We start from the raw sequence: 12,541 nt of genomic DNA on the forward strand, positions 1-12,541 counted from the left end.
TGAACATGTTCCTAACTTGTGTACTATACATACCACTTAGGCTTTCCAGATAAGTTTTCATTTCTTTTTTGTTACCATTTTTTGAATTTTTTTTAATTGATCCTATAGAGTTATTTGTCCCCATCCTTGAAGAACTTGTTCATTAAAAGATAAGATCCTTTAAAAAATAAAAAATAAAATTAAAAAAATAAAGATAAACCACAGCATGTTAAAAAAAAAAGATAAGATCCGTGGCAAATACAGTTTGCAAAAATAACTGATAATTAGGATAAATGGTTTCCACAGGAATACAAATTTTACATATCAAAAGACAACAGAATTGTATGAAAGATCTGTTGTACAAAAGAATTTTGTTTTATTTTGGATGATCTGTCTTGTGAAATGGTACAATTATCTATATTTTGCTTTTATGAATACTGTAATTGGTAGCGAAATAACTTAAAACATTTTGTGTTATTAGCTAAACAATTCAGAATGCTCATCTAAATTGGGGAATGAATTTCTATAATCTTGGCATCAACATTGTAAAGTCCATTCTGTAGATATCGTGCTGTGTCTGACCAGTGTCCAGAATTGTGAAGAAACTATTGAATGCTTCACTTGCTCCACCAGATGAACAAATTTCTCCTTTTGATTTAGAATTATGTGGGGTGTTGACTCCAAATTCTGAAAGCGTTATCTAATGAAATATCAATTGGAGGTAGGTTAAATAAATTAGGTTCACATACAGAGTGAAATACTATGCCACCATTAAAAATAATGGTTAACAAGTAAAAAATTATTTACTGGAGAAACCTGACATGCTGTACATATCACCTTAGGTTTCGAATGACCAACTGACTAGAAGGTGTTCAGAGCTGCACAGCATGCTTGAGACTGTTAGTATGGAAAATGCCAGAATTATTTCTGACCATCAAGCCATTCTGCAGGTATTCATTTAATACTAGTCCATCTCTGATAGAGTCAACAATAAAACTCCTTGGCTAAGAGATAAGGAAATAAGCATGACCAACTGAATAAATAAAATATTTTAACAATTCCAAGAAATGTTTTTGATTGGCAGTTTTCAGTTTTAATCAAGAGTGGTCATTTAGCCTTATACTCAATACTTTCTTAATGGTTTCTTCTCAAATACTATTACTTTAGGAAAAGTAATTGCCTGTCCTATTGTTTATAGAATCATAGAAAACACTGTGACCCTAAAATACTTTTTCCTTAAACACCAGTACTTTCCCATTTTGCTTATGCCGTATTCCATCTGCTGAGAATGGTCTTTACTTCTTCAGCTATTTGAAATTCTGTTCGTTCTTTAAGACTCACCTTTATCAGGAAGCTTGCTCATTCTAAGCAGAAGGGATCAATTTTTCTGTTACCTTCTACTCCTGGGACACTAAACATCGTAATAATAGCTCTCACTCTTTTGGGAGCATACTTACTGTATACCAAGCATTGTGCTAAGGATTTTACATATATTATGTCCTTTGATTCTAGCAGCCATTATGTAAAGGAATATTATCTTCATTTTATAAATAAGGAAAATGAGGTTTAGAGAAATGTACAACTTGACGGAAGTCACCTAGCTAGTAAGGGGTAGAGCTGGATTGAAACCTAGGTCTCACTCCAGAGTCACTGTTTTTAATTGTTACATTATGCTGCCTCTCTGTGCATTCTAGAGCAGTTTATATGTATGGCTCATTTCCTGTATAACTTTGTGAGCTTCCTAGAACCAAGGACATTGTCTTATATATCTTTGCTATTTCCCAGAGTGCTAACCACTGCACAGAAAGATACTCAATAAATATTTGTCATTAATTCAACAAGCACTTAGTGTTTATTCAGTGCAGGTATGATGCTAGGTCTAGATGGGATTATAGTGGTGAACAAGACAAAAATCTCTACTTTTGTGGACTAACAATTTAGTAGAATAATTAATGTGACATATGCAAGCAACACTGTCATAAGCATTTTTAAACTTTGGAATGTTACACATTTTATTTTCCAAAGTGTGAAGGTTTGCTTTGCAGTCAAATATTGTTAAGATAAAAGTGTTTTAAAATATGTTTACAAAAGTAATTGTTAATATGTACTATACTTGCAAAAGTTTTGTATATTGTAGGTAGAGGGCATATGTGTAAAAATGTTATGTTTTGATAAGTCCAATATGATGAGCCAGAGAAAATAAATTCTGCAAAACAGTTACAGATATATATTCATTGTGCTTCTCAAGTAATCACATTTTTTACAAATTGAAGGTTTGTGGTAATCCTGCATCTAGCAAGTCCGTGCCATTTTTCAGTAGCAATTTTCTCATATTGTGCCCTATTTTGTGCTCTGTGTCATATTTTGGAACATCTCACAGCATTTCAGACTTTTTCATTATTTTTGTTCTGGTGATCTGTGATAATTTGGTCTTTGATGTATTGTAATTCTTTTGGGGCAGCACAAACCATGCCCCTATAAAATGGGAAACTTTATAAATGTTGTGTGTGTTCTGGCTTCTTTGATCAGCTATTCCCCCATATCTCTCCCTCTTCTCAGACCTCCTATTTCCTGAGGTCCAACAGTATTGAAATTAGGCCAGTTAATAATCCTACAATGGTCTCTTAAGTGTTCATGTGAAAGGAAGAGTTGTACATCTCTCACTATAATTCAAAAGCTAGAAATGATTAAGCTTAGTGAGAAAGCCATGTCAGAAGCCAAGAAAGGCCAAAAGGTAGGCCTCTGGGTACCAAACATTTAGCCAACTTGTGAATGCAAAGGAAAAGTTCTTGAAGGAAATTAAAAGTACTACAGTGAACACATGAATGATAGAAAGTGGTAAAAACAGAGAAGACAAACCATAAGAGACTCTTAAATACAGAGAACAAACTGAGGGTTGCTGGAGGGCTGTTGAGTGGGGGTATGGGCTAAATGGGTAGTGGACATTAAGGAGGGCACTTGTTGGGATGAGCACTGGGTATTATATGTAAATGGTGAATTACTAAATTCTATTCCTGAAACCATTTTTACACTATATGTTAACTGACTTAGATTTAAATAAAATTTTAAAAAATAAAAATTAAAAAAGAAAGTGAAACAGCCTTATTGCTGGTATGGACAAAGTTTTAGTGGTCTGGATAGAAGATCAAACCATTTACAACACTTCCTTAAACCAAAGCCTAATCCGGAGCAAGGCACTAGTAGCTCTCTTCAATTCTATGAAGGCTGAGAGAGGTGGGGAGGCTGCAGAAGAAAAGTTGGAAGCTAAGAGAAGTTGGTTCATGAGATTTAAGGCAAGAAGCCGTCTCCATAACATGAAAGTGGAAGCAAGTGCTAACATAGAAGCTGCAGCAAGTTCTCTGAGATCTAGAAGATGATTAATGAATGTGGCCACACTAAATGACAGATTTTCAATGTAGACAAAACCTGCCATTGGAAGAGGCCATTTAGGACTTAACGTAGCTAGAAAGGAGAAGTCCATGCCTGGCTTCAAAACACAGCCTGACTCCCCTTTTTTCCCCCACTCAGTGTAAGGGAAACTTTATGGAAGCTCCAGGGCCATAGGACTCAGGCAGGAGTCTGCCCTGCAGGCAAAGGAAGAGCTAAGGGAGGGGCCTTATTTGACCTTCCCCTTGGGGCACAGGTTGTTGGTGTGGCTGCATTTCTTGCAGCAGTTGACTGCTCAGGGGTGCAGGTGAGCATAACCCTTAAAGCAGATAATTTTGTCACAGTTTATTTCTGAACGAGCTAGAAGAGGGAAAGAAGGCTCAATGCTGCAGCCCACAGACAAAGCACCAAGTGCAGGGTGAACTCTTTCTGAATATTGTAGTGTCTGAGAGTGCAGCCATCCTCTAGCTGTTGGTCTGCAAAAATCAGACACTGCTGGTTACAGGGGATGCTCTCCTTGTCTTGGATTTTGACATTGACATTCCAAATGCTGTCACTGGACCCATTCTAAAGGGTCAGAGTGAGAGTCGGGGTCTTCACAAAAATCTGCATCTCTACATTTGTTGCTCAGCCATCTTGTTGAAGAGAAAGAGCCAAGCTGACTCTTGTTTGGGGCTAATGCAACGAGTGACTCTAAGTTGAAGCCAGTGTTTGTTGACCATTCCGAAAAATCCTAGGACCGTTAAGAATTATGCTAAATCGACTCTGCCTGTGTTCTATAGATGGAACAAGAGAGCCTGGATGACATCTGATTACAACATGATTACTGAATATTTTTATTTTTATTTTATTTATTTATGTTTTAGAGTGTGCATGTGTGTGAGCAGGACAGGAAAAGAGGGAGAAAGAGAATCTTAAGCAGGCTCCAATGCCCAGCGCAGAGCCCAAGGGCAAGGGGCTTAATTTCACATCTGTGAGCCAAAATTGAGCCAAAATTAAGAGTCAGACACTTAACTAATTGAGCCACCCAGGTGCTCCAATTTACTGAATATTTTAAGCCCATTGTTGTGGCTCAGAAAAAAGATTGCTTTCAAAATATTACTGTTCATTGACAATGCACTTGGTCACCCAAGAACTCCAATGGAGTTGGACGAGGTCATTGTTTTCATGCCTGCTAACATATCTATTCTGCAATTCATGAACCAAGCAGTAATTTTAATTTTCAAGTTTTATTATTTAAGAAATCTATTTCATAAGGCTATATATAGCTGCCATAGATAGTGATTACTCTGATGGATCTGGGCAAAGGAAATTGAAAACCTTTGGAAAGAATTCACCATTCTAGATTCCTTTAAAAACATTCGTGATTTGTGGAAAGAGGCCAAAGCATCAACATTCACAGGAATTTGGAAAAATGGATTTCAGCCTCACACAGAGCTCAGATGATGGTTAACATTTTTTTAGCAATAAAGTGTTTTTAAATTATATACTTTGTTTTTTAAGACATAATGCTACTGCACACTTAATAGACTACAGTATGGTGTAAACATAACTTGTGTATGCATTGGGAAACAAAATCATTTGACTAGCTTTATTGTAATATTTGCTTTATTGTCGTGGTCTGGAACTGAGCCCATAATATCTCCTAGGTATTCCTATATAGTACTTTTGCTATCACGGTATCTGGGTGCAATTTTAAATATTTTCCAAAGAATTCACACCATATTATTAACATGATTGTCCCTGGAAAGGGGGATTATTTGATTGGGGTGGCGGGAGATATAGGTGAAGAGATCTTTTCACTTTATCTGCATTGATATTTTACTTTTCAAAATAATTGAAATTTTAAAGTACCAAAATATTCTTAATAGAATTTTTTATCTAAAAATATGTTCATGTTGAGTTTTACAGATTTTGCAGCAGGCTGGGTAGACAATGCATCTTCACTCTTGGCTGGTAGAGCCATAGAATGATAGAACTGTGGTCAGGTCAGAGTGGCGACAGAGAGAGCTGAGCATTAAGTTCTTTTTTAAAAAGGTTTTATTTATATAAAAATTTGTCTTTTGTAAGTTAATTCAGTATGATTGGATGATACCCCATCAAATGACTGTCTGGCATCTCAGCTTTTAATATGACTTTTAAAATTCAGATAGAGCAGAAAATGATGACACAGACATTTCAAGAACAAAACTTCTTGCTGGATGCAGCCCATGCCAGTATCACTACTGAGCTACAGAGTGTTCAGAATCAGAAGACCCAGCTCCAGGAACATCTGTAAGTAAATTATAGACAACTTCTTCTGTATCTTTTATTCTTGCCTTTGTATTTCTTATCTTTAATGAGAACATTTAATTCTGCATTTCTTGGGCCAGACACAAAGGTAAAGACTTTGCCCTCAAGGAACTAGTTCTGTTAGAACATTTTGGTAACTGCTGTCAGGCAGTATGCTCTCCAAGAAATGACTCTATTAAAGAACTCTCATTGAGTGCTCATGTCTCCTTGTTCTCTTCCTACAGGGACCATTTAATCCTTGAGCATAATCAGTGTATCCAGAAAGCACAGGATGCTGAGAAGAGGGCAGCCTTGCAGAAAGAGCTGCTGGAATCAACTATTGCAAGATTGCGAGGTGAATTGGAAGCATCGATGCAAGAGAAGAAGTCCCTTCTAGAGGAGAAAGAAAGACTTCAGGAAGAGGTAGAAGAAGCAGATTTATATTACCTCCTGGTTGGGGTGGTGATCTTGTTCTAAAACTATTTTGAGTGCAAGATAAGAAAAGAAATACAGCCCACTCAGATGCAGTTTGTCTGAGTTGCCCATTAAAGAAGTCTTTAGGTAGCTGATCTATGTTTTTTAGCATGTGGAGTAGTCTGTGCCAAACAGCATGCCCTTATACAGCGTTAGTGAATGTCAACTCATAGTTCACACATCCTCATGTTAGTGAAGGGGTCAGATTTAAAAAATTGATTTCCCCTGAAGGAGTGGACAATGGAGGTTAAGGGGGAACAGCCCTATCTTCCTATTTAGGAAGGTACCATCAGAGTCTGACATGCAGACGTGTCTTTCTAATTTCAGGGCTATTTGTGAAGTCTGCTCTGCCTCAGAGACTCCCTGAGTGGCCCCTTTTCTGAGAGGATGTTCTATCTCTGCAGTGTAGGTATTAATTAACATGCAGGGTGTGTCTGCTATAGTAGAGACTGTCACCTGCTTTAAAATTGACCCATTTCTCTTTTTCCCCTCCTTGGGCAGGTTAATAAAACAGAGAAAGAAATAGCTCAAGAAAAATGCAATTTGGAAAAGGAATTAGCTAAAAACAAGGTACTCCACATTTTATTTATTGACATTTCACTGTATTTTATTTCCTTCTGTACCTCTGCCTCCTGTATCAGCTTATCTTACTGAGGAGATGGGTTATTTTGTTGAATACCAAGATGTGGAAGGACAAAGAAGCCCCTGGGCTGGATGCGACTCAGCACTCCAGGCACTGTGGCACAAGGCTGCTTCCAGGGAGCACTTGTTGAGATCTGGCGTTTGCCAGTGAGTCATGACCACCTCTGGCCCTAGTGTTACTGAGTATTTTAGCCAGGAAGTCCCTTGAGAGTGAGCTAATGGTCCTGTGGGAGGCAAAGAGATAATTGCTGACAGAGCTGGGTTTTTTGTTTCCTAAAGCCAATTGGGCTTCCTAAGTACCTATTAGCACCTGTCACTTCATCTGTGAGATACTCTTTTCTGTGTTCTAATAAGATAGAATGGCCAGAGACACAATATAATTCTTATTAAAATAAAACAAAGACATAGCATCATTTTGCTTGTCTGATTTCATTTGTCTGAGCATAACCTAAATGTAAGTTCATGGGGCTAAAAGATATTTGTTCATTAGGGAAATTATATTAGGCCAAGTGATCATGCTTATACAGGGTCCTTTTTTTTTTTTTTTTTTTTTTGCCTAATTTGATATTTTTCAAATGTGTATTCATTGTAAAGCTATGTTTTTCTGAAGTCAGACCTATTAAGTTATAATATGCATAGTGAAATTCACTTTTTTTTTAGTGTACAGTTCTGTGAGTTTTGACAAACACATACAATTATATAACTATCATCACAATGAAAATACAGAACACTTCTATCACCTCAGGGAGGCCCCTCGTGCCTCTTTGTAATCAACCTCTTCTTCCACTTCCATCCCTTGACAACCATGGATCTGCTTTTCTGTTCCTTTGGTTATGCCTTTCCCAGAATATCATAAATGGAATCATACAACATGCAGCATTTTAAGTCTGGCTTCTTTTATTTAGCATAAGGTATCTGAAGTTCATCCATGCTGTCATATGTATCAGTTGTTTGTGTTCCATTATATGGATATACCACAATTTCTTTACCCATTTGAAGGACATTTGAGATGGTAAAATTTGGCAGTTATGAATAAAGCCTGTATAAATATTCAAATATGAACATGTATTTTTATTTCTCTTGGCTACTTAACAGAATTTGGAATTCTAGATCCTATGGTAAATATATGTTTGACATAATAATAAACCATTTGACTGTTTTCCAAAGAATCTGTACTATCTTGCCTTCCCATCATTTTCTCTGCATTCTCACCAACTCTTGGTATTGTCTGTCCTTTTAGTTTTAGCCATTCTGACTGGCATAGGGGGGTGTATTATTGTGGCTGTAATTTGCATTTCTCTAGTGATTAATAATATTGAGCATCTTTTCCTCTGCTTGTCATCCACAACTTGAAGTGTCTCTTCAAATCTTTTAACCACTTTTAATTCAGTTTTTCTTATTATTTTCTTACTGTTGTTTTTTTTCTAGAGATTGTAAAACAGTCTTGTATGATTCTTATGTAAAAAATTCTTATTCTTGGGGCGCCTGGGTGGCGCAGTCAGTTAAGCGGCCGACTTCGGTTCAGGTCATGATCTCGTGGTCCGTGAGTTCAAGCCCCACGTCGGGCTCTGTGCTTACAGCTCAGAGCCTGGAGCCTGTTTCAGATTCTGTGTCTCCCTCTCTCTGACCCTCCCCCGTTCATTCTCTGTCTCCTCTGTCTCAAAAATAAATAAATGTTAAAAAAAAAAAAATTCTTATTCTTTGTATATGTACAAATCTTATATGTGCTTTACATATTTTTCTTCCACTTTATGCCTTATTTTTTCGTGCTCTTTCAAAGAACAGAAGTTTTACATTTTGATGAAATCCAACTTATGAATTTTTAAATTTTTGGATCATATTTTTTGTGTCATACTTTTAATTTTGGATCATATCTAAGAAGTTTTTGCCTGACCTAAGGTCACAAAGATTTTCTTTTTTGCTCTCTAGACATTTATAGTTTTGGGTTTTAGATCAGGGCTATGACCCATTTCTAGTTAATTTTGGATATCATAAAAGGTATAGTTTAAGGTTCATTTTATTTTCAGATGGATTGATTGTTCTAATCCTTTGTATTGAGATAATTAGTATATGATAAATTCACCTTCTTAAAATATACAATTGAGTGATTTCTTAGTATATTCACAAGTCTGTGCAAACATCATCACTATCTAATTCTAGAACCTTTTTATCACCAAAACAAAACCTGGTACCCATTAGCCTTCACTCTCCATTCTGCCCTGCCCCCAACCCCTGGCAACTATTGTACTTTCTGTCTCTATGAATGTGTTTATTCTCCCATTTCATATAAATAACATAAAATAGTATGTGGCCTTTTGGGTCTTGCCTCTTTACTAGGTATGATGTTTTCAAGGTATGTCCTTGAAATAGTAGTAAATGTCAATATTTCATTCCTTTTAATGACGGAATAATATTATATTGTGTGACTGCACCAAACTTGACTCAGCCATTCATCAGTTGATAGAGATTTGGTTGTTCCCAATTTCTGGCTGTGAAGAATAATGCAGTGAACATTTGCATACAATTTTTGTGTGTGTAAGCATATCTTTAGGAGTAAAACTGGGTCATATAACTATCATTTTGAGAAACTACCAAAGTGTTTTACAAAGTGGCTGCACCATTTTGCAATCTCACCAGCAGTGTATGAAGATTCATGTATTTTCACATTTTCACCTACGTTTGTTATTGTCTGCTTTTTAAAAAATTAATATACCCATCCAAGTGGGTATGAAGTATCTCACGGTGTTTTTTTAATTAAGCTGAAATTCACATAATAAAAAATCAAACACTTTAAAGGGAACAATTCAGTAGCTTTATATATATTTGCAATGTTATGTACCCACCACCTCTGTCTAGTTCCAAAACATTTTCATCACCCAGAAGGAAACCCCATACCCAGTAGGTAATCATTTCCCTCTTTCTTCTCGCCCCTGACAGCAACCAATCTGCATTCTGTCTGTATGGATCTGCCTATCTGGATATTTCATGTAAATGTAATCATACGATAAGTGATCTTTTGTGTCTGGCTTCTTAGCATAATATTTTTGAGGTTAATTCATGTTTTTGTACATTTCAGTAATCCATACCCTTTTACTCCCTTTTACAGTTGAGTAATATTCACAGTGTGTGTGTATGATGTATATATACACATACCACAATTTGTTTTGTTGATCTGTTCATCTGTTGATAGACACTTGCATTGTTTGCACCTTTGAGCTGTTGTGATTAGTGCTGCTATAAACGTACATATGTGTTGTGCATGTATTTGTTTGAGATACATACCAAGGAATGGAATTGCTGGGCCATATGGTAATTTTGTTTTAAGTTTCTGAGGAACCACCAGACTGTTGTCCACAGTGCCAAACTATTTTACATTCCCACCAGCAATGTACAAAGATTCCAATTTCTCCACATCCTTACCAACTTTTTTATTTTTTTGTTTTTTAATAATAGCCATCCTAGTAGTTGTGAAAATGGTACCTTGTTGTGATTTTGATTTGCATTTCCCTAATGACTAACAACTAAAGATGTTGAGCCTATTTTTATGTGCTTATTGGCCATTTGTATATCTTCTTTGGAGAAATGTCTATTTAGATCAGTTGCCCATTGTAAACTGGGTTGTTTTTTAATTGTTCAGTTGTAGGAGTTCTTTATACATTCTGGATGGTAGCTCCTTATCAGATTTGTGATTTGCAGATATTTTTCTCCCATTCTATGAGTTCTGTTTTTTATTTTTTATTTTTTTAAGAAAGAGCGCAAGCAGGGGAGAAGGGCAGAGGGACAGAGAGAGAGAGAAAGAGAGAGAGGGAAGGAGGGAGGGAAAGAAAGAGAATCTTAAGCAGGCTCCATGCTCAGCCCGGAGCCTGATGCAGGGCCCAATCCCATGACCCTGGGATCATAACCTGAGCCAGAATCAAGAGTTGGATGTTCAACTGACTGAGCCACTCAGGCACCCACTATGGGTTCTGTTTTTAAATTTTTAGATTTTTTGACATTCAGTTTACTTATTTATTTTTTTGGTTGTCTGTGCTTTGATGTTACAAAATCAAAGAAACTGGGAAACTGTTGCCTAATCCAAGATCACAAAGATTAACATTTTTTTATTCTAAGAATTTTACAGTTTTTCATATTACATTTAGGTCTTTGATCCATTTTGAGTTAATTTTATATATGGGTTGAGGTAGAGGTTCAACTTCATTATTTTATCTGTGGATATCCAATTGTGCCAGCACTATTTGTTGCAGAGCTCTTCTTTCTCTTGAATAGTGTTGGCTCCTTAGTCAAAACCCAATTTACCATAGATGTATGAATTTATTTCTGGACTTTCAATTCTGTTACACTGGTTTCTATGTCTTTCCTTATGCCCAAACCACACAGTGTTGATTACTGTAGTTTTGTAGTAAGTTTTGAAATCAAGATGCAAGAGCCTTTTTTTGTTGTTGTTAAGATTATTGTGACAATTCTGGATACTTATATTTCTATATGAGTTTTAGGATCAGCTTTTAATTTTCTGCAAAAAAAGGGCAGCTGAAATTTTGATAGAGTTTGTATTAAATCTGTATCTCAATTAAGGGAGTATTGCAATCAATATATTTTTTCTTTTTTTTTTCTTTTTTTTTAAATTTAATTTAATTTAATTTAATTTTTTTAATATATGAAATTTATTGTCAAATTGGTTTCCATACAACACCCAGTGCTCATCCCAAAAGGTGCCCTCCTCAATACCCATCACCCACCCTCCCCTCCCTCCCACCCCCCATCAACCCTCAGTTTGTTCTCAGTTTTTAACAGTCTCTTATGCTTTGGCTCTCTCCCACTCTAACCTCTTTTTTTTTTTTTTTTTCCTTCCCCTCCCCCATGGGTTTCTGTTAAGTTTCTCAGGATCCACATACGAGTGAAACCATATGGTATCTGTCTTTCTCTGTATGGCTTATTTCACTTAGCATCACACTCTCCAGTTCCATCCACGTTGCTACAAAAGGCCATATTTCATTTTTTCTCATTGCCACGTAGTATTCCATTGTGTATATAAACCACAATTTCTTTATCCATTCTTCAGTTGATGGACATTTAGGCTCTTTCCATCATTTGGCTATTGTTGAGAGTGCTGCTATAAACATTGGGGTACAAGTGCCCCTATGCATCAGTACTCCTGTATCCCTTGGGTAAATTCCTAGCAGTGCTATTGCTGGGTCATAGGGTAGGTCTATTTTTAATTTTCTGAGGAACCTCCACACTGCTTTCCAGAGCGGCTGCACCAATTTGCATTCCCACCAACAGTGCAAGAGGGTTCCCGTTTCTCCACATCCTCTCCAGCATCTATAGTCTCCTGATTTCTTCATTTTGGCCACTCTGACTGGCGTGAGGTGATATCTGAGTGTGGTTTTGATTTGTATTTCCCTGATAAGGAGTGACGTTGAACATCTTTTCATGTGCCTGTTGGCCATCTGGATGTCTTCTTTAGAGAAGTGTCCATTCATGTTTTCTACCCGTTTCTTCACTGGGTTATTTGTTTTTTGGGTGTGGAGTTTTGTGAGCTCTTTATAGATTTTGGATACTAGCCCTTTGTCCGATATGTCATTTGCAAATATCTTTTCCCATTCCGTTGGTTGCCTTTTAGTTTTGTTGGTTGTTTCCTTTGCTGTGCAGAAGCTTTTTATCTTCATAAGGTCCCAGCAATTCACTTTTGCTTTTAATTCCCTTGCCTTTGGGGATGTGTCGAGTAAGAGATTGCTATGGCTGAGGTCAGAGAGGTCTTTTCCTGCTTTCTCCTCTAAGGTTTTGATGG

The 12,541-nt window shown here is 36.7% G+C and overlaps 1 protein-coding gene and 1 pseudogene across 8 annotated transcripts in view; one reads left to right on the forward strand and one right to left on the reverse strand.

The window, feature by feature from the left end:
* The window catches only part of CCDC150 (coiled-coil domain containing 150), a 96,906-nt gene that overhangs the window by 29,210 nt on the left and 55,155 nt on the right, over positions 1-12,541 (forward strand). For all 8 annotated transcript variants that reach the window (XM_042994967.1, XM_042994968.1, XM_042994969.1 and 5 more), the window contains 4 exons: positions 822-929; positions 5,516-5,640; positions 5,883-6,060; positions 6,613-6,681. In XM_042994967.1, coding sequence (XP_042850901.1) covers positions 822-929; positions 5,516-5,640; positions 5,883-6,060; positions 6,613-6,681 — 480 coding nt within the window. The remainder of the gene's footprint in view (positions 1-821; positions 930-5,515; positions 5,641-5,882; positions 6,061-6,612; positions 6,682-12,541) is intronic.
* On the reverse strand, positions 3,424-4,166 carry LOC102958591 (annotated as a pseudogene).

Source organism: Panthera tigris, chromosome C1, assembly GCF_018350195.1.
Source record: "Panthera tigris isolate Pti1 chromosome C1, P.tigris_Pti1_mat1.1, whole genome shotgun sequence".
Lineage (NCBI taxonomy): Eukaryota > Metazoa > Chordata > Mammalia > Carnivora > Felidae > Panthera > Panthera tigris.